General features: G+C 39.7%; 1 protein-coding gene across 1 annotated transcript in view; it reads right to left on the bottom strand.

Moving 5' to 3' along the window:
- NELL2 (neural EGFL like 2) overlaps positions 1-22,925 on the bottom strand; it is a 400,566-nt gene that overhangs the window by 159,997 nt on the left and 217,644 nt on the right. The window contains exon 13 of the mRNA XM_055394732.2: positions 16,574-16,699. Within this exon, the coding sequence (XP_055250707.1) occupies positions 16,574-16,699 (126 nt within the window). The remainder of the gene's footprint in view (positions 1-16,573; positions 16,700-22,925) is intronic.

Raw genomic sequence — 22,925 nt, 5'->3', positions numbered from 1 at the left:
ATACTCTGACTAAGAAGGTAAATACCAAATCCACTTGAACTTCATGCCATTAGCTGCTAAATTAACTCACTTTCTAATGAGAAGACTCAAAGAAACTTCATACAAGTGAGACCATGTTCACTGACTCAGAAAAGGTGAGCAGCATTTCAGTAAGAAAAAGGAAGAAAGCTATTTTGGCCCATAAAAACCATATCAGCAAAGACATTCTTGGAGAATGGTATGACAAAACCTACCGTAATGGGATAAGTGGGGTCTAAAAATCTAATCGAGTAAGACAAAGGTAGCAATGTTACAAGGTTCATGGAAACACTATTTTTTAGTTGGTTGCCCAATTACTGTGTGATGCACTGCGTGGCTGGAAGGGGAGCGGACAGGTGCTGTTACTTCTGGTTTTTAGCATTTAGTGGGTCAGTTTTCTTGGCTTAGACTAGAAGGAGCAGGGAATTGTGCGACATGGGTCACTATGATTGGATGCAACCCTACTGTGACGGTAAGGTGCACATGAGCAGACAGGGACAGCTATATGCCTAGACTCAGAGATTGACAAGTGTCAGGATCCTGAAAGCCTTCTCCTGCTGGAAGGCTTTGGAGCATGCTCTCTGTTGAATCCTGGCAAGGTTAAATATGCTTTGAGTTGAAATACTAAAGTCTCAGATGATCATCTCAGTGACTTCCTACTTACTTCCTTTCCTGCTCCCAACTGTCTAAAAACCTAAGACCTTTGGTTCATCCAGGTGGAGAATAGGGCTGGAGCCAGATACATCAGAATTTATATTATAGGGTGGTACCTTATCAAGTTTTGCACCACAGTGTGGTACCTTATCAAGTTCTATAGTCGTTTTGCAAAACAGGAGAAGCCTGTGGTTTGCAGAAGGATAGAGGTCGACAGATACATGGACATAGTTGGACAAACATGCTTTGCTAAGCTGTGTCAGTATTACTTTCATTGAAGTTTCTAGAAGAGGAAATGACTGTACTGGATAGGAAGACAAAGCTGTTGACAAGAGTTGAGTCATAGTGAAGAGGCAAAATACTACAGACAATGAGATAGCCAGAAGAATATTGAAACTGTCCAGGTGAAAATCAATTAAACAATTGTTTGATAACAATAATCATACCATGTTATAATTTTGTAATGCTTCAAAAGGTTTTCAACCTTCTTTTACATATAGTCTTACCACAGAACCCACCTCAGCTGGGAAGATTAAGAAGAAAGGACAACACAGATTCCGCTCCCTGTCTGTCTGTCTATCCTGTCCTCTCCATCCCTGACCCCACTTTTCACCCATCCAGCATCTCAACTGTTTGTCTGTTTTGAAGACATCATCATCCTCTGTGTGAGTCAGAGCATCTCTCTCACTATGGAAGCCAAAAGAAGCCTTCCTTCCACCCCAGCCAACCTCCTGCCACTTGGCAAATACATGGCCATGTGATATACACTAAAACAACCACCTGCTTCTGCCCAGGAATTCTGAACGTAGAGTGGGTGGTTGGAAGCAGTGGGATAGTTAGCTTTACTTTTCAGAGCTGTGCATTCTCACTCTGCATCCTGCAGTGGCCCCTAGCAATGGGTAACAACACCTTATAATTGCCCCTTCCTGAGAAAACCATTAGAGCTTTGAAGCCTCCAGTAATGCCTTTGTCTCTGCACATTTTACAAACTGCTTCTCAGGCTGTACAAACTTTTCCAGGAAATCCCTTTAAGGTTAAGAGAGCCAGAGTTTTTTCTATTACTTGCACCTAAGAGCGTTAACTACATACAAACAAATCATACTCCCCCCGCCCCGTTTGCTCACGAGAAACTGAGATGCAGAAAGGCTGAGAGTTGCCTGTGGCCACGAGGACAGTTGGTAGACAGGCACACAGGGCTGTCTGCTCCTTCGCTCTTAGTTTTTTGTCATCAGGCTCAGGTTCTGCATAGAAATGTGGAAGGCTTTACTGCTAAAGGAGAGATAATACAGGGCTTGATATGTGTATAAAGAGAAGCCGAACAAAATCAAAAGCATCATTAATATCAGCTAAGGGTGATGGACGTGAAAGAGAGTGAAAAGGTTGGCTTGAAGCTCAACATTCAGAAAACAAAGATCATGGCATCTGGTCCCATCACTTCATGGGAAATAGATGGAAAAACAGTGGAGACAATGTCAGACTTTATTTTTTGGGCTCCAAAATCACTGCAGATGCTGATTGCAGCCATGAAATTAAAAGACGCTTACTCCTTGGAAGGAAAGTTATGACCAACCTAGACAGTATATTAAAAATCAGAGACATTACTTTGCCAACAAAGGTCTGTCTAGTCAAGGCTATGGTTTTTCCCGTGGTCATGTATGGATGTGAGAGTTGGACTATGAAGAAGGCTGATCGCCAAAGAATTGATGCTTTTGAACTGTGGTGTTGGAGAAGACTCTTGAGAGTCCCTTGGACTGCAAGGAGATGCAACCAGTCCATTCTAGAGGAGATCAATCCTGGGTGTTCATTGGAGGGACTGATGCTAAAGCTGAAACTGCAATACTTTGGCCACCTCATGCGATGAGTTGAATCACTGGAAAAGACTCTGATGCTGGGAAAGGTTGGGGGTGGGAGAAGGGGACAACGGAGAATGAGATGGCTGGATGGCATCACTGACTCTATGGATGAGTTTGGGTGAACTCCGGGAGTTGGCTATGAACAGGGAGACCTGGCGTGCTGTGATTCATGGGGTCGCAGAGAGTCGGACACGACTGAGCGGCTGAACTGAACTGAAGGCTGATGGACAGAAAGGCCTGGCGTGCTGTAATTCATGGGGTCGCAAAGAGTCGGACACGACTGAACGACTGAACTGAACTGAACTGAACTGAAGCCGGGAGAATCCCAGGGACGGGGGAGCCTGGTGGGATGCCATCTATTGGGTCACACAGAGTCGGACATGACTGAAGCGACTTAGCAGCAGCAGCAGCAGCAAGCTAATGACAAAAGCCCCTGGCCCAACTCCTCTAGCAGAGGACTTGCAACTGGTAATAGCCTCTTTCACTGATTAACTCAGAGTGAAATCCTGCAAACTGAATCTAGGTTTTATATTCCCTTAGATAATTACTTTCTATGCAATATCTTATTATCTCCTTACAAGCCATTGACTGCTACCCGCTTTTGAAAAATATTACATCTATCAAAGAATAAACTGGCCATTAGAAAACAACATCTATTAGTCACATCAGTTTCACTTCCATGGACCTTTTCCAGTTTATCACCAAATTTTATGTTTTTTGGTTCTAAACAATTTGTTCTGTATAAACTTTGTAATGAACTCAGTTTTTAGGAGTTTTAAAAATTGGCTAACTATTCGATACTACACTAGAATGGCATACATATTCTGCATGTGCCATGACTATTTCAGTTCAGTTCAGTTGCTCAGTCGTGTCCGACTCTTTGCGACCCCATGAATCACAGCACGCCAGGCCTCCCTGTCCATCACCAACTCCCAGAGTTTACCCAAACTCATGTCCATCAAGTCGGTGATGCCATCCAGCCATCTCATCCTCTGTTGTCCCCTTCTCCTCCCGCACCCAATCCCTCCCAGCATCAGGGTCTTTTCCAATGAGTCAACTCTTTGCATGAGGTGGCCAAAGTATTGGAGTTTCAGCTTCACCATCAGTCCTTCCAATGAACTATTTAAGGTTATTTAAGAAAACCAATATAGATGAATTTAAAATTTATTGAAGTGTCTGATGGATTTCCTGGTTTATGTCAATGTGATTTATGGATTTGGTAGGAACATGACTCATAAAAAAACCAAACCTTTGACATTATTTCTATATAAAAATCTCTATGGCTTAAAATGACAGTACTTGTGTTCACTTTAATACTGTAAATCATAGGCTGCAAACTAAAAATACTCTAATTCATGGTAAAGTAAATGGATGAGGCAGTCTGGCTATAGGAATTCTGATATTCAGACATCAGTTTTCTTACTGGAACAGCTGAGTCTCAGTGAATGGGAAATGAGGACTTTCAGTGAATGGGGATACGCTCTCCTCCTAAGAGGGTTGATGTTACTAGGCAGCTGCATTTGATAATTGAGGTGCAGTGACACAGACCCAAAATTAATGGAGAAACATCTGAAAATCTGGCTGGAATTCCTGATTTTCATAATGAAATCATCTAACTGTTTAAATGTTGAATCATTAAAATGTCCCCAAAGCCAAATATATCGAACCTAAGAGCCAGTTCTGGTCACTGATTTGTGACTCAGATATAGTCTTGCTGGCGTGGAGCTTTCCTGAATGTAAAAGTCATTCTCAACCATCCTTCCACCACCATTCTCAACCACCATTCCATTCCAAAGATCTATGGCAGCAGCAAACCCCCAAAGACTAAGTCTACACATGTACTTTAAAAATAGTACTTTCAAAATTATCTGCCAACTTTCTTCATATTATGAAGTTAATAATCTTTTAAAAAGTTGGCAGATAAGAAATGTACTATATCATCATTGGATTTACTATGTTTGGGTAAATGTATAGTCTCAGCTCAGTTCAGTTGCTCAGTCATGTGTGACTCTTTGCAACTCCATGGACTGCAGCACGCCAGGCCTCCCTGTCCATCATCAACTCCCAAAGTCCAGTCAAACTCATGTCCATCAAGTCGGTGATGCCATCCAACCATCTCATCCTCTGTCGTTCCCTTCTCCTCCTGCCTTCAATCTTTCCCAGCATCAGGGTCTTTTCTAAAGAGTCAGTTCTTTGCATCAGGTGATCAAAGAATTGGAGCTTTAGCTTCCGCATCAGTCCTTCCAATAAATATTCAGGACTGATTTTCTTTAGGATTGATTGCTTTGATCTTTCTGCATAATTCTCTGTGTTTGTACATGTCTTTGTTTTCTTCAGAATTAGACTAGAAAAACGTCTTTTAAAATAAGGGGCACCTTGAACTTTTACACCAGAAACTGAATAGGAAAAAAGCAACTCAATCATTAAAGTGAGGAATTCAGGCATAAATATGAACTGGATCCCCTCTGTGTAACAGACTATCTTCCTAACTCTCTCCATAACACCAGACTTGCTCCAGAATCACTGGAATTGAATTACTGCTCCTCAACAATTAGAAAAGAGATGGGAACTGAGAATTATTTTTATATATTGGACAATTCAACAGTGTGAACTAATAATAATATGTTAGTTTTCTATTATCACCATAACAAACACTCAACTCAATGGCTTGAAATGACATAATTCATTATGTTATAGTTCTCTAGGTCATGAGTCTGACCAGACTAAAATCAACATGTCTAGAGGGCTGCATTCTTTTCTGGAAGTTCTGCTGATTTTTTTCCTCCAGGTGTTCCCCAGCTCCCGACCCACTTCATATTCATAGCCAGTAATGTTACAAGTCTCTGACCATCCTTCCATAGACACATCTCCTACTGACAATAGCCAGGCAAAGCTCTTGTCTTTTAAGGACTTGTGTGATTAGATTGAAACTACCCTGATGATCCAGGATAATCTCCTCATTTCAAGGCCTTTAACCCTAATCAGATATGCAAAATCCTTCTTGCCATGTAAACGAACATATTTAAAGGTTCTCAGGATGAGGATGTGGACATCTTCGGAGGGACATTATTCTGTTTACCACCACTAGGAACAAAGATAACTATCACTTCTAAATGCTTACTATGTTTCAGCTGTTATACTGATGATTTCGCATGCTTCACCTCATTTGGTTCTAAAAACAACATGTAAGGTATGTAACATCATCCCATTTTAAAGATGAAGAAAATGAAGCCTAGAAGTTAGGTACATCGCTCAAGATCACAGCTAGCAGACAGCAGCACAAAGACTCAGATCCAAGAAATCTGGATGAGGTAGTATCCATACTAAAATACCTTAAAATATTTGTGGAGATGAGGAGGCTAGAGAGAAGATTAAGATTTGATTTGGACCATCTAAAGAGAGGAGCTCTGTGGAACACTTAGTCATTTCCTGTCTTTTTCCTTGTTGTTGCCTTTCCTAACATTTAAGGGATATGTATGCTCAAATCTATTGTATAAAAATGCCTCAGGTAGTGACTTAATGGTTATGATTTTGTTCTAGAAAAATTCTAAATTCAACTCTCATCAGACCACACTGAAAATATGCTTTCACGGAGTTCCAAGAATACTGACAAAGCATTCTGTCTTCTTTGAAATGAAATATCCTATCACCTTGATTCTAGCTCTGCATTGTTAGAAGTATCATCAATTTAATAATCGTTTTCACAGCAGAAAAGAAAAATAACATAAAAACAAAGTAAAATACTGACGCTTCAATGTGCACATCTCAATTATAAGGTACAGAGGCTGAGTGAAATGTTTTAGAAACTATAAAATGTGTCTTAGAATTTCCAGAGTTTGCCAGCTTTATCGCTAACAATTCCATTCACACTAAACTTTTCATTATAAACAACCTATACTTTTGTACTTACTCTTCCTTCCTGAAATTCCTTCTCTCACTCTCCTGAAATGTCTGTTCATCCTTAAAAACCTCAATTTAAAATGTCACTTGGTGACGCCTACCCCAAACCTGGCTTAAACCAGACTACTCACTGCCCCTTCTGAACTGGCCACAGCTCTCTGCACTTTCCTCTGTTACAGAATATACCACAAAGCACAGTAATGATTCATTTACACCATCTCCTTCTATTAAATTGGACCCTACTATGCAGATCAAAACTACCCAGATCTACTACACAGATCAAAACTCTGCCGCCAAGAAAAGTGAAAGAAATGTGTGACATCTTGAGTTTTTCACAATCATTCACATACAGTTCTAACACAACACATTTTACTTTTCATTCATGACTCTTATTTTTCAACTTGGAGCTCTTTATCAGTACTTAGCTGAAGTGGGTTAGTTAACTATTGATAACATTTTATGTCTGCAGTAGGCAGCCTTTAAGAGAGTTTCCACTGATCTCCATCTCGTGATAGACATGGCTTTGTGTAATTTCCCTCTTTAGAATGAGCTGGATCTCAGTGATTTGCTTCTAACCAACACACTTTAGCAAAAGCCATATGACGTCATTTCTTTGGTTGGATCACAAAAGGTGTTGATTCTGTCCTGCCAGCAGGTTCTTTCTCTGACGGGTTTTGATGAAAACAAGCTGCCATGTTGGAAAGGGCCATATGGCAAGGAACCGAGGGAAACTAATGTTCAACAGCCAGGAAGGAACTGAATCCACCAACTACAAAGGAAAGGTTAGAAAAAAACCCTTCCTTAGCCCTGGTGGACACCTTGATTGTAGCCATGTGAAAGACCTGAAAAAAAGAATCCAGCTACTCTATGCCCAGATACTGTGAGACAATAAATGTGTGTTATTTTAAGCTGTTAAATTTGGGGGTTGTTTGTTATGCAGCAGTAGATAACTAATAACAATGTTAGTCCCTCTGATAGAACTTGGTTTAAGCAAAAGAAAGCCTCTATGTGGTATCAGAAGTTATCTAAAGAAAGTAACAATCACTGAAATAGGTGGCAACAGATAGACTAGTGAAAGTATTATCCAAACAGTGAATGAGGCTCTGCTGTTACCCGGTAGAGGCACGCAGGAGAGAATAGGCTGAGGATTTGACAGAAGCTCACTCTCCGAGTCCAAACCCATAACCTGAACATGATACTGCAAAGACACCGTGGACTGGGGAGGAAAGGGGAACACAGGACCATGTCACCAGGAGGATACACAGCCACTGCAAGACCAGATCAGCAGCAGAGCCAGACAAACTCTGTTCCATGGAGCATACAGTAAAGAGGCAGAAGGAAGGCCACACTTCCATTCTGGCTAAAGTGCCAAAGCCAACAATCAAGGAAGGATGTGAAAGGCGTCTTTTAAACCTCAATTTATATAATCCTGTCCCCCACAGGTTGTCTGTTGCTAAGACACCACTATTATTACACTCCTGGCATGTATAATCTTTTTATTCCCCTCTGTGAGTTTTCAGCTCTGTGCTTTTCACATAAAAATCTCATATTAAAACTCAAATAATAATCCATTTGGGACAAAGGTGAATTAGGGTTTACCAACCCAGTCAAAGCCAGTGAGTCAGCTTAATGAGGCAGCTCCCATCACTTCAGTGCTCGGATGCCCTTGCACAGAGGCAAGATTGTGCGAACGCACACCACTGGGTGTGCTCTCTGATCAAACCACAGCCGGGCTGGAGGTCATACATGGATACGACGGCTGGGCTGAGATGCTGCATAAAGGCTCTGACAAGCCTGGAAACCACTATATCGGCGCTGGTGTGCAACCCCCACTCACTGACAGATTCAGATAGCACAGTCTCCTTTTCCAAGCTTTTCATCTTGAAAAAGGCAATTCAGCTCCCTGAGCCTTTGAGCCTGTTCCATTTTGAGCTGACTGCTAATTGTATGCGTGCACATATGTGTTTCAGAAGAGAGATAAGCACATTGCCTTGGCCTCCACACTCACTGTGCAGACATGTCTCACTTCTGTTCTCTGTAAGTTTTCCAAATGTGGTCTGAAGTTTTCTAAACATTAACCCTTCCTGGTAACCACAGTAGACATTCTTCTAGAGAGGTTTTCTTGATTCAGTTCAGTTCAGTCGCTCAGTCGTGTCCAACTCTTTGACCCCATGAATCACAGCACACCAGGCCTCCCTGTCCATCACCACCTCCCAGAGTTCAATTATGTTTGCTTAAAAAACTGTTTTTCATTATAATTATTTGAGTCCTGAGGCTTGGTATTTTAATTCGATTTTGTAATCATGTTTTGATTTTCAAGCTACTCGATAATTTAACTATACAGCATAATAATATATAAGGAACTGTAGGAGATGAATGAAGCAGCTATTAGCATTACAGGCTGTATTTTTAAATTTTAAAACCTGATTTTTCAAATCTGATTTTTCATGTTTAATGAAATATGCCATAATTGTATCATATTTTGTAATGTTGATTCCAGAAAAGGAAAATTTGGGATGATTGCTCATAAAAATGCAAAAGTCTTTCCCAATAGTCATGGCAACTAGTGGCCAGATGGTAGGATTGTCTGATCATTGATTGTGTGTCTTTAGAAAAGAAATGGTAGCAGCCAGGCTCATAAAATCTGCCCTGCCTGAGAACTGACCAGACTCACTAATTCTCTCCAGACCACATTTCTACTCTGGGCAGATTAGTATCCACAGTGAGGTCTGGATGCAGCTATCCAGCCCCTGGGTATCCCCGTCTAGCATTCATTCTCAAGAACAATCTGAGCAACCTCCCTGATCCTAGGAAGTACAACAAATCCTCCTATGGAAGTAGTTTTTCTAACTTTCAGAGGGAGTGCTGTTCAGTTACACCAAGGTTTCTCTTTTCTTTTTTAAGCTCCCATTCATAGGTACATAATAAGTCAATTGAACAAATAAAAACACATTGAATCTATTGCTCCAGCAAATCTATCTGTTTATAATAATAACAAAAATAATTCCATTGAAAAATAACCAGAGAGAAGTGCCCAGCTGAAAAAATCCTAGGGAAATAAGACATTTCCTCAAGAGGATCATTTCTCTAATCACAATAGCAACAGCAACGAGAGTAGCTAACTTTATTAAAGACTCCTTCTGTGCTAGGTATTTTACTAAAGAGTCAAGGCCTTTTATAATTCAAATTACTTTATTTAGGATTTTTTTGAGTGCTGATATGCATATTTTCACTTCCTGTTCTTTAGCGTCCTTGTCTCTGATCTGTGCTTCTCCTGGCCTCCTATCCTCTCTGCCATTGTCCACAATACTTGTACTTCCTTCACAATTTATATACCAGCAATTATCATGCTACACGCACAATGAATTATCTATTTTCTTCTGTACTTGTGATTTTGATAAATCCACTGAGAGCCATGTTAAAGCAGATGATGAAAAAATTATTGTAGATCCATAAAATAAATTATCAACTTCAATTTAAATTTTTTTTGGAAGACTGCAGGATTAAAAAAGAATAATATTATGTGGTGTTTCATCTCTTTAATCACTGTAAGGAAATTACCTTTTTTAGCATTAATTAGTAGGGGATTCAAACAAACACACATAAAAGAGACAACTATTTGCAGAAGGGGCATGCATCGGTTACAACAGACTTAAAATCTTTGCTTTGGTTGCTCAGTAGTAAATCCTCTGCAACCTTCTGTGTATGTCAAATAGCATCCAAAACTCTTGAAAATGTTAGAAAATCAACAGTAATAAAACCTGAAAAATAGGATGGTAATGATTTTTTAAGAAGTCAGTATGGGCCATTTTAGAGAAAAAGTAACCGCAACAATGAGATCATAAAATGTAAGCACTAGGAGTATTCAATGCTATAAAAAGTTAAGTACTTTAAGAAGTAAAACTCCTCGGGGAACACCAGAGGAGGCTCTGTGTTTAACAACAAAAATCAAGTATCCAGTAGAATTTCTTTCGCTTAGACACTTTATGAATTTTCTGTGATATGTGACAAGGACCAAAGCCAGAATTAGTAGCTCTGGAACAATGGAAGCAGTTAGGGTCAGTGGAAAGCACAGTGGGGAGGCAGCAGGATAGTGTCATTTGAGGGGCCCTAAGAAATCCCCTCTGCCACTTCTGTGACATCTGTGATTTTACCACATTCCCCTAGGTTAAGCTAAGAACAGTTTGGTTTTTTCAATGTATATTATTGAAGTATAGTTTATTTACAATACTGTATTAATTTCTGCTATACAGCAAAGTGATTCAGTGACACACACACACACACACATCACATACACACATATATATATTCCTTTCCAGATTCATTTCCTTTATGGTTTATCACAGGATATTGAATATAGTTCCCTGTGCTATAGTAGGACCTTGTTGCTTATCCATCCCATACATAACAGTTTGCATCTGCTAACCCCAAACTCCCAGTCCATCCCTTCTCCAACTCCCTTTCCCATTGGCAACTACATGTCTGTCTTCTATGTCTGTGAGGCTTAAGAACAGGTTTTTGATAAGAGAAAGAAGAGAAAAGAACTTGGGAGAGAGCTGTACTTACCAAGAAGGGGCCCCTTTTGTGGCCAAAGGCCAGTAAAAGGATACTGGGCACCATAAGAATTGAGCCAAGGGCTCTCTATATAAGGTCTAAAAAAAAAAAAACCAGGAGAGGAAAAGGAAAATTAAAAAGAAAGTGTACATGCTACATTTTTGATGCGGTGACCCTAATTTCTCAACCTTGGCACCACGGACATTTTGGATCATATAATTCTTTGTTATGGGGCACTGTCTTATACTGGATGTCCTGTGCAGGATAAAGATTAATGACTCATTTGGAAAGTAACCAAAGAAAAAGCTCCCAGTTGAAAGGGTTCCAGAAAAACAAGAATTAACTCAAAGAGGTTAGTTAGTTAGTATGATAATATTATAGGATGTTTAGCATGTCTCTGGCTTCTACCTGTCAGATGCCAGTAGTATACCCCTTTCACATAGCGTGGTAACGAGCAACATGTCCACAAACTGTCAAATAATCTCTGAGAGGCACAAAGGCAAAATCAGCCTTGTCGGTTACCACTGCCCTAAAGGATCAATTTTCTCCCTAAATTGGGCAGGACCTTTTCCATTTCTAGGTGGTAGCATGGTCTACCCTCCCTATTCTTGTTCCCACTCTAAAAGACTACACAAGAGTGGGAAGCTTACAAGCTCATCAACATAAAAAAGAATGAGAACTCCATTTTTTCATTATAATACTCAAAGCAGAGAGATATAAATCATGAAAATCTGAAATAAACCTTTTCCTTCAGGACATTTTTATCCTTTGATAATTCCAAAATCTGTGACCCCCATCTGTATTACCAGAACTGTCTTATTCTTTGTCCACTACACAAGACTAGTGTCAAGAAGAACTGTCTACACTGCTACATTCAAAATGGATAACCAACGAGGATCTATTGGATAGCACATGGAGCTCTACTCAATGTTATGTGCCAGTCTGGATGGGAGAGGGGTTTGGAGGAGAATGGATACATGTGTATGTAAGGCTGAATCCCTTCGCTATTCACTTGAAACTACCACAACATTGTTAATTGGATATATCCCAATACAAAATAAAAAGTTTAAAGGAAAAAAAAGGGGGGGCTGATAAGATTCAGAAAGATGTCTCCAATCTAATCAATGCTTATGTGAGTGAACCAAGAAAGGCGTTCAGTTCAGTTCCATCGCTCAGTCGTGTCCGACTCTCTGCAACCCCATGGACTGCAGCACTCCAGGCTGCCCTATCCATCACCAACTCTTAGTCCAGATAAATAATCAAGACACTTTGTTATGCATAAAAATTAAGTTATTTTTATAATCAGAGAGGTGAAAGAACGGACTGCTAACATCGTGGCTTATACACACCAAACTCTTTTCCTTCCCTTTCCTCTGTGATTTTTCTCCTTCTTTCTTTCTTCCCTCCCTTCCTCGTCTCCTCCCTCCGTTTCTTCCTCCCTTCTTTACTTTCTCTTTTCTTGTAGGTAGACCCACGTTTTTCTCCAGAATAGAAAAGAACATGAGGACAGACATTATGAAGTATTAACCATGAAAAAAATCCTCACCGGAAGGAAAATGTATGTGTTTACAAGCATTTTAAAGTGCAGCATTAACACTTTATCAAGAATATAAAGTGTGCAAATGGTGCAACTGAGTTATGAAACTGTAAAACAGAGTCAGAGGCCCAGAAAGTGACAATCTCTATTCCTTCTCTTGACTTCTGATCATTACTATAAGGTCTGTAGGGGAAAAATTCCTTTTAGAGTTGAACTTAATGAAGTGAAACAATCTATAGAATGGCAGTTTAGCTACTGAACATTATAAATTCAATCATGCGATTCTACGTAAAATACGAATCTTTTCTCCTTACTTGTTTTCGTGTAGTTACAAATTGAACATATGGTGAACAACATAAGAACTAAGAATAAGTCTTATCTCTGACCCCCTTTTGCCTTCCACTAACTGTATGACCAAAGGAAGGCAATTAATCTCTCTGAGCCTCAATTTCCTCATTTATGGAAGTTAGGAGATTGGACTAGATTATCCTCAAGAATTTTTCCATCTCTAAAATCTCATCATGAGGAAGCTCTAACTCAAATTATCTGAAAGTGACAGAAAAAAAAAAAAAGAAACAATGTGTAATTCTACCAACTATGGAAGGCGAATACTCTGTATAATACATAATTTCTATGCCAGAACTACAGGGTTATAAAAAAGGCTTCTTTAATTGATCAAAGGCCTTGACTCTAAAGTAATGCATATTGCCTTGGATTTTTCTTTAAATTAGAATGTCTATGATTTATTTTCGGACAGGGTAAGCACATTTGAGTTTCTGCTGGGTACAGTGTTGACAATGTCACTTGTCATGCTATGGCAGTGTGCTCTTCACTAGGAAAGAGCGGCAGGGATACAGAAGCAAAACAAATTCAGAACTTCAAGAGCTCAGTCACAAACATCAGAGAATAGCTCTGCAGTGGTGTCTTGACATTTATTCTGGAAGGCTTACTGCTGCAAGTATGTGAATGTCTGTTTCTAAAATTCAGAGAAAATAAACCCTAATCTTCGCAGAGAAACAAAGTCCTACTCTGGTCTTATGAGAGCTCTTGAAAAAGTACAGCTGTGATGCTTTCAGCCATGAGGTAAACCCACATCAGAGAGGAGTCATTTCTTGAAGCCTTCTGTACAGATGCTAATATGAAAGGGTGGAGGGAAATGATTCACAGAGGGAGAATTTTAAAATGCACTCCTTTATAGGAACCCTAAATATGTGCTGACCCTGCATGGTAAAGCATAAAATGTTTTGCCAAAGATCATCTGACTCTGGAGGACAAAATAAAATTCACCCATATTCCCAAGAAAATCTAACTTTTATGTATGGATGTAAATTCTCAAATTTGCAAACCTACACGTGTGTTGGTGGTTTAGTCACTAAGTCATATCCAACTCTTGCGACCCCATGGACTGCAGCCTGCAAGGCTTCTCTGTCCATGGGCTTCTCACTTATAGTAAATAGAAATTTCAGAGGCAAGAAAGTCTCTTTTAAATGGAAGCATAGAAATAGCTTGTTGGAAATGCTGGTGCATCAATAAAGAAACATATTCTAGCATCTGCCAGATTGTGAAATCCCTGGCTCTGGTTCCTTAGGCAAAAAGTCATGGCCTTGATAGCTTTTCCTAAGATGATTTCAACCTTCCTTGGTATCCCAATAAAGGGACACTTCATTTTTATCATTAGATACTTTGAAATCTTAAGGGAAATTCTCCCTAAGAAGTAAAAAAAAAAAAACAAAAACAATAATTTGTGGGATTTTATTTGGAAAGAAAATATACTGGGAGAGGTAGAGCCAAAGAAGGAGATGCTCTGTAAGGGATGACAGCTGAACTAGCCCCAGGATTTACAGTCAACAGAGAGGCTCAGGATGGAAATGAACCTCTTGAAAATACTCTCCCCGAAGAAACACTCCTCATTCAACACTATGTCAAATTTTGTGCTGTGCATTCTTCCTTACTTATCTCTAACACTTTTTAAGATTGTGAGAAAAACAAAAAGAATCACTAGGAAATACAAAAATGTACAAAGCTTTTTAAGTCTCTAATGACAAAAATTTAGCAGACTCCTTGAAAATTGCTAACACTGATTTTTAATGAGCACATCTTAAATATCACTCTCTGAATAGTTTTATCTTAGACAATTTTGTTATTCATCACATTGGAACTCAGACTTACTGATATTACCAATATTATGGCAAACTGTTTATTTTATTCTTCATATATTTATTAAGACTTGTTCTTTTATATTCCCTTTTTTATGTTGAAAAATATCTCTCTAGTACTCCATCAGGATACTTTGCCACTCAGTGTGATGATATTTTTTTATAAAGAGAAAGTGCAGAAATGTTCCCATAATGTGGAAATGCCTAGGATGAACTAACACAAAAGCAAGAATCTGTAAATCCGTTGGCAATTCTATATTAAATATATTTTCTACCTTCAGAATATCTTTGGTTATTCTCCACAGATTCAGAAGGCACTTCCCATTACAATTTGTTTTCATCGTTCTGTTTTATAGATACTATACTTGAATTTAGAGGAAGGACCTTCCCTTTGCACTAACTAATAAACAGGATACCAAGTACAGACGGTCCTCACTTTCAATGATCCAATAAATGATTTTTTTGACCTCATGGTGGTATAAAAATGATGTACATTCAGTAGTAAATAAACTTCTGAATTTGATCTTTTCCCATATGCAGCATGATACTTTTGTGATTCTGAGCAGCAGCAGAGAGCCGATGTAAACAACCGATACATTTACAACCATGCTGTTTTTCACTTTCATCATAGTATTCAATAAATTACATGAGATAGTCAACATTTTATTATAAAACAAGCTTTGTGTTAGTTGAATTTTCATACCTGTAGGATAATACAAGTGTCCTGAACACATTTAAAGTAGTCTAGGCTAAGCTGTGATGGTTGAAGGCTTAGATGCATTAAATACATTATCAACTTCAGAAATTTTCAGTTTATGATGGGTTCATGCAGACATAACCACATTGTTAAGTCAAGGAAGATCTGGAGTGTGCAGTATTATCACAATAATGAAGACTTGGAAGAACGCACATTAACAAAGGCAACATTTTTATTATAAATTTTGTATTTTACCAGGAAGTATTATAGAGTCCTTCCCTGGAAACTTCTCAGTATTGTTTATATGTCCACCTGATAAAAATTATAAGGTGGAGGTAGAGTGAAAATGACAAGATAACACTTAAAGTGCTCTCCAGCTTTATGATTCTACGTTTTTCTAGAATATGGTGTGTGTGTATACATATGTATATATATATAAATATACACACACACACATATATATATATAAATATATATATGCTTCTTCTATTTAAAAATGCCAAAAGAATGTCATATTTCACACCCACACTTCTTTAATCCCCATATTCTGCAAGCTACTCTGCTAGCACAGTTTTCTTTCATATTCTATAGACTATAGTGGGAATAGATTATTGTATTCCAGGAATGACTTTAGACACTACTAACACTCAAGATACCCCTGAGCAGGTCTCTGGATGGTACTGATGGGAGTTGTATTTCCTAACACAAACATAAGCAAAACTTCTCTCAGGCAGGTACTCGACCATACTTCCCAGAGGAATGAAGTTTTTCCCTTTTCCTAGCACACCAAGAATCTATTTCTGAAAACATCACATTATTTATGTCATCATTTCTCTATTCAAAAGTTGACTGTCATGTAGAGAAAATATTATTTCAGGGCTGTTGCTCAGATTTGTCATAGAATTCAAATTAGTGTTGAGTATAAGTACTATTTAAGTATACAATTATATATCACTGATTTTATTCTTCAGTTTATCTTTGCATTTCTAACAGGAATTTCTTATCCAGAGCAAGGAGATAGTTCTTTCCTTAGAACAGATTCAGAATTAACTATCAAATCAAGAAGATATGTTTTTACTTATGACTTGTTTTGTTGTAAGTGGGTATTTACGGCATGCTTCTCCAAATACTTGAGTTAAAAGAAACTTTTAAAAGTAAACTTAAGACATAGAGGTAATTTATTTCACAAATAGCCGCTGTTTACCTGTGCATGAATAATCATCAATTCTGATGTATCCAGTTTTGCAGATGCACATGAAGGAACCTGGGGTGTTGACACACATCGTGTTCTCACGACAGTAATGGCGCCCTTCGGCACACTCATCAATGTCTGTGAAGAAAAAGCAGGGCAAAGAGGTCAACCATGGCCAATATTACAGAGTTTTTCCACAATTTTCTTTGGCAGTGAGAGGGCACAAGTTGCTAATTGAGAAGAATTTTTTAAATGTATTCAAAGTATCTCTTTTAATAGAAACCTTTGATGTTGAAATGACAGAAACTATAATATTTTTTCCTAACAGCTCTTGTTGGGAGTTTAAAAGATGTCTTTTTATTTCAACTTGTGTCATTCTAAAATATATTTCAAAATATCCAGCCCATTCATCTACCTTAGATAGAATGATAAAATGAATCAGAATGTAGAGATTGGGCTGCCTTAGGGTCTTAGAAGCTTCAGTCACTGAGCGTACCATATATTATTTTTTTATTCACTGGCTATTCTGTACACTTGGGGAGGCCCTGAAAGAGGTAAATAAAATATTCAATAAACACCAGAACTTGAAAATCTTCCCATAAATATATGAAACCAACAGCATGTAGTTTATTAGAGATATAGCTATCCCAGTAAGTGTTGAACAGAGATGAAATTACAGTGTAGAGCTGGATATAAATAAGAAGCTGTAAAACAGCAAAATAAGATAACATATTGAAGAACTTTCATAGTAATTCATATTCTAAGTATTGTTTTCTTGGTATTGCTTAATGTGTCTGAAGAAACTATTAATGCTCTAAGGATTTCGTGCAAACTAATAATCTAATTTTGTTCTCTTATAATGAGGTTAAGGCTAAGGCTAGAGGCCCTCTTTCAGTGAATATTTATGTTCCCCTTTCCTTGTTCCAAGCATTGTTCTGGGGTTTATTGATGAAAACAGAAGGGCATGGGTAAGGTACGATGTGTGTTCAAGGATCTCCCATCTAGAAGGGAAGTAGACCTCCCTTCTAGAAGGGAAGTAGATCAAAGAATCACAGTGAGTGTGTCACGCTGACAACAAAGAACGGCACAAGATGGTGGGCAAGGCCTGGGACAGGACCCTGAATCTCAGCCCAGCATTGTTGCTGCTAGGGTGTTGGGGGAAGCCCCACATGCTTGTGTGAGAGAGGACTTATGAGTTCTTGGGAAAAATAATGATTCACTGATCTGAGAAACTCTTTACAACTTAAAGAGCTTTATTAAAGCAGAGTATTTATGCTTTTCTCATGTGGCTCCGGAGAAGGCAATGGCAACCCACTCCAGTACTCTTGCCTGGAAAATCCCATGGGCAGAGGAGCCTGGTAGGCTGCAGTCCATGGGGTCGCTAAGAGTCGGACAGGACTGAACGACTTTACTTTCACTTTTCCCTTTCATGCATTGGAGAAGGAAATGGCAACCCACTCCAGTGTTCTTGCCTGGAGAATCCCAGGGATGGGGGAGCCTGGTGGGCTGCTGTCTGTGGGGTTGCACAGAGTCAGGCATGACTGAAGCGACTTAGCAGCAACAGCAGCAGCAGCATGTGGTTCAGCTGGTAAAGAATCCGCCTGCAATGTGGGAGACCTGAGTTCAATTCCTGGGTTGGGAAGATCCCCTGGAGAAGGGAACAGCTACCTACTCCAGTATTCTGGCCTGGAGAATTCCACGGACAGTATATAGTCCATGGGGTCACAAAGACTCGGACACGACTGAGCAACTTTCACATAGACCATTAAGTTTCAAGCATTTATTAGCAATCACTAATCTGTCTGTCAAAAACAACAAATAAGTATACGCATACATGCTGTTTCTTTCACAATAGGCTGGATTTCACAGGCATTTCCTCAAAGAACTCAAATAACCCATTGAGGTAGATAGAATGAGCTTAACTATTACCTCCATTTTTCAGATGAGAGATCTGAGGCACAGAAAGGTTAAAGAACTTTCCTTAAGTCATAGAGATAATTAATTGGCAGATCAAAGCATGTGAACCTAGGTCTTTTGCACTGTTCCAACCACAAGCTTTCTTAAGTCTGTATTATAATGAAAGAAACGTCTTAGTCTAGTTCACAGGTGCGTTTACCAGGTATACTTTGCTGGTCATAACCTCCTGCCAGGGACTCTGGTCCCTTGGGTCCTGCCATATCTCACTGTATATCTCATGTATACTTCCGATTATTTTTTCTCTGACTCCAAGGAGCTCTTCTTCCTCTACCTGCCAGGGGTGAAGGCTGGTGTCTCCTGGGGTCTGTCCCTGACCTGTTTTCTCTCTCTCCACTCTGTGAAATTATATACATTGTTATGGCATCACTATCACGTGAACTGACATTTCTTTAAAACATTTTGTTTTATATCGGAGTACAGCTGATTAACAATGTTGTATAGTTTCAGGTGGACAGCAGAGGGGCTCAGCCATACATATACACATATCCATTCTCCACAAAACCCGCTTCGATCCAGGCTGCCACATAACACTGAGCAGAGTTTCCTGTCCTATACAGTAGGACCTTGTCATACACCAAGTTTTGAGTGAAGAAACTTGCAAGTGCAAAGCCATAATAAGCACTAGTACTAATTGGGAAGAAAGTGAATTTTAACAGTAAAACTGTCCCCATTTTATAGTTTCTCTCTGCATGGAACATAAAGCATTTTACAGGTATTTTATCATTATGGGACTCTTTATTAAGGGCCTTAATGCATTGACCAGGCAAAGTGCTTCTCCTCTAGAAATCTACTTTCTCAAATCCTTGTGGTGAAGCCACAAAGTAACACTGACCTCATCTGTACTATTAAAAGAAATGAATCAGTTATAGGAGAGAACTAGATGATCCAGTACTATAAAAGTCATGCCATTCATAGAAACTCAACTATGCTTCCTGAGAGTGTCAATAGAAGCAGCTGACACAGTGTCTCAGGCAGCTATATTTTAGAGCTAGAGGACCACTGGTAATTATCTGGGCTAACTACTTATTTTACAGATGAAAAAACTGAAGTTTAGAGAGACTCAATTTTCCATTGAACTTCTAAATGGAAGTCAACACAGTAAATTACAAGCAGCATACAAAGCCCTTCCCAGTTTGGCCATTATTTTTCTGACTTTACACTCTATGACCTCATTCTTTCTTCATTCTCAGTGTTCTGGCCACACCGAGCTTTTGGTCATTTCTCGAAGGGGCCATGCTTTTTCATATTTAGGTGTTTTTGTTTATGTCATTTTCTAGTCTCCTTCTCTCCCTATCACCACCTCAGTGGGTCTTGTCTACCAATCAATTCACCCTTCAAGAATCTGTTAAACTATCTCTCTGTGAAAACTTCCCTAATGAAGTAAAATGTTCCCTATGTAATACTCTCTTGGAACTTTGCGAATGCTTCCATTAAAGATATATCCACTTTACCTTTACTAATTTTTGTAGGCTTCTTTTTTCCAATCAGTCAAATATATTCCTGAAGGGCAGGGATCATCTATTTGTGTTTCTTAACTCTGGCTACATATTATACTTAACTGAGATGCTTTTACAAACCACTGGTTTTTGTGCTGACTTCCTAACTCTCACTCCAAATTCTTATTTAATTATCTGTAATGGAACACACACATAATATTATTTTTAATCTTCTCTTTGAAGAATTTAATGTAGGGTTCAGCAAAATTTTTCAGTAGAGAACCAGATAGTAAATAATTTAGGCTTTGGGGGTCCAGACGCTTACTCCTTGGAAGGAAAGTTATGACCAACCTTGATGGTATATTAAAAAGCAGAGACATTACTTTGCCAACAAAAGTCCGTCTAGTCAAGGCTATGGTTTTTCCAGTGGTCATGTATGGATGTGACAGTTGGACTGTGAAGAAAGCTGATCGCCGAAGAATTGATGCTTTTGAACTGTGGTGCTGGAGAAGACTCTTGAGAGTCCCTTGGACTGCAAGGAGATCCAACCAGTCGTTCTAAAGGAGATCAATCCTGGGTGTTCATTGGAAGGACTCATGCTAAAGCTGAAACTCCAATACTTTGGCCACACCATGCAACGAGTTGACTCACTGGAAAAGACTCTGATGCTGGGAAAGGTTGGGGGCAGGAGGAGAAGGGGACGACAGAGAATGAGATGGCTGGATGGCATCACCGACTCTATGGACATGAGTTTGAGTGAACTCCGGGAGTTGGTGATGGACAGGGAGGCCTGGCGTGCTGCGATTCATGGGGTCGCGGAGAGTCGGACATGACTGAGCAACTGAACTGAACTGAACTGAACTGATGATCTCTATTGCAACTACTTAACTCCTGTTGTTGCAGCATGAAGGCAACCACAGACAATATGTAAATGAATGAGCCTGACAATGTTCCAATAAAGCTTTATTTATAAAATAGGAAGGTGAATTAGATTTGGCCCACAGGCCATAGTTTGATAACCCCTTGTTTAATGCATAATCAGAGTTAAGGATCACTCAGAAGGACCATGATGGCAAAGTAGCAGGGCATGAGGTTAACCTCCCCCAACAAACACATTAAAAATACATCTACATATGGGAATTTTCACAGATATTCAACTAGAAACTGGAGAAGATCTCTTATACAACTGAAGCTGCAGGAAAGCTCTCCACATAATGAGGTTGAACAGAAAAGAAAAATAAAAAGGCATTAGGACAGTATTGGCATCTCTGAGAAGGATCTGTAAAGGAGAGAAAGTCCATATGTATCCCCTTGTCCTGGAGGACCCCTTTCCAGCTAAGAGGTCAGCTGGCACTAGAAGGGCCTGGACTTTGCTCATGAGGAGTATGTGCATGCTGGCTTGCTAGTAATCATGGAGGAGAGAGACAGAACAGATGGCTGCCCCCTCACCACAGTCCCAAGCACCTGAAATGTGTGCCAGGCAGGGCTGCTAGCACTCCATGACTAGGTGTTAAATTCCAGTCAGAAGGGCACTTGGAGGGAACTCAGGCTAGCTGCACGGAGACAGCCTAAGGGTCTTGGGAGTGGTTCAGGTCAAACCTTAAAGCCCACTGTCAGCACAGCATGCACATGGCAGGTGTGGGATTGGCATTGGAGCTATCATCAGTGCTCATACAGGTGGAGTTGGGTCCAGCTGTGGCACACTGTGGGCTCACATATGAAGGGGCAGGTCTGGCCATGAAGCCCATCATAAGAGCTCATAGGGTGAGGAGAGGTCTGGTTGCAGTGGACTTTGTCAGGTGGCACCTGACAGATGAATGCATGTCTTGAGTGGACAGCCCCTGGGGAGGAGTATATAGGAGCTCATTTCCAGATAGAGCTTTCTGGTTCCACCCATATCATCACACAGTTTGCAGCCAGATCTGGGGCACATAGGACCTGAGCCACAGAGGTAGTCAAGACTCCAGGAAGCAGCATAACCACCTTGATTCTTGTAGCCAGAGTATCCTATTCCCCAGCACCAACCCACTCCACACCACAGCCTAGAACTAGGTCTGGGGCAAAAAGTGGAGAAAGGGATGCAACCTTCGGCTACTTCTGGGCAAAACCATGGATGCCTACATGGGCAGCACATAGGTTCACTGAATCTCTTCTTTCACTGGTCACATTCTTTGGGACAGAGCAAACATTTAAGGGCAACAGAGCCTTACTGAACCTGGCTCTCAGGGCTTCTACTCAAACTGGGGAGCAGATCCTGCCCCTGACAGGGCTGTGACAGCCACAGAGTAAAGAGGCCTTGTCCAACATAAGTGCAGTCTCTGGATACTGCAACACCAGTTGCAACCCCTATCAAATGGATAATGGCCAACATAGCCTGAGAAAGGATGTGGTTGACATCCACATGAAAAACAGCCCTTCCAACAAAAATATTGGAATAATAAAGTTTACACAGGGATGATCCCACATGAAAACAATCCTTTTGGATCACAGTGAATAATGGTTTATCCTAAATTCATAGAGATACAGAAAGTTAAGCAAAATGAAACAGCAGAGGAACTCCTCCCAATTAAAACAACAGAAGTCTCCAAATGAACAAATAATGAAGCAGACTTCACCAGTCTACTTAGTCTAGACCCTAAGTTCAAAAAGGAGGCAACAAAAATGACAAAAGAATTAAGGTGATCAATAGAAATGCAGATAACTGTAACAAGGAATTAGAAACTATAAACAGGAACCAATCAAAATTAGACAACTGCTAAGCTAAAGATCAATGTAGAAGTAATGAATAGCAGATTGAAAGACACAGAAGAAAGATTAAGCGATCTGGAAGACAGAATAATGCAAACACCAAATCAGAACAGCAGACATAATACAAGTGGGTAAAAAAAAGAAAGAAAAGCCCAACATAGGAGATCTATGGGATAATATAAAGCATGACAACCTATGTATAG

This window comes from Moschus berezovskii, chromosome 6 (assembly GCF_049115385.1).
Source record: "Moschus berezovskii isolate FMDL1 chromosome 6, NW_MosBer_1.0, whole genome shotgun sequence".
NCBI classification, from domain to species: Eukaryota; Metazoa; Chordata; class Mammalia; order Artiodactyla; family Moschidae; genus Moschus; species Moschus berezovskii.
This window is presented reverse-complemented; position numbering and strand designations above follow the sequence as displayed.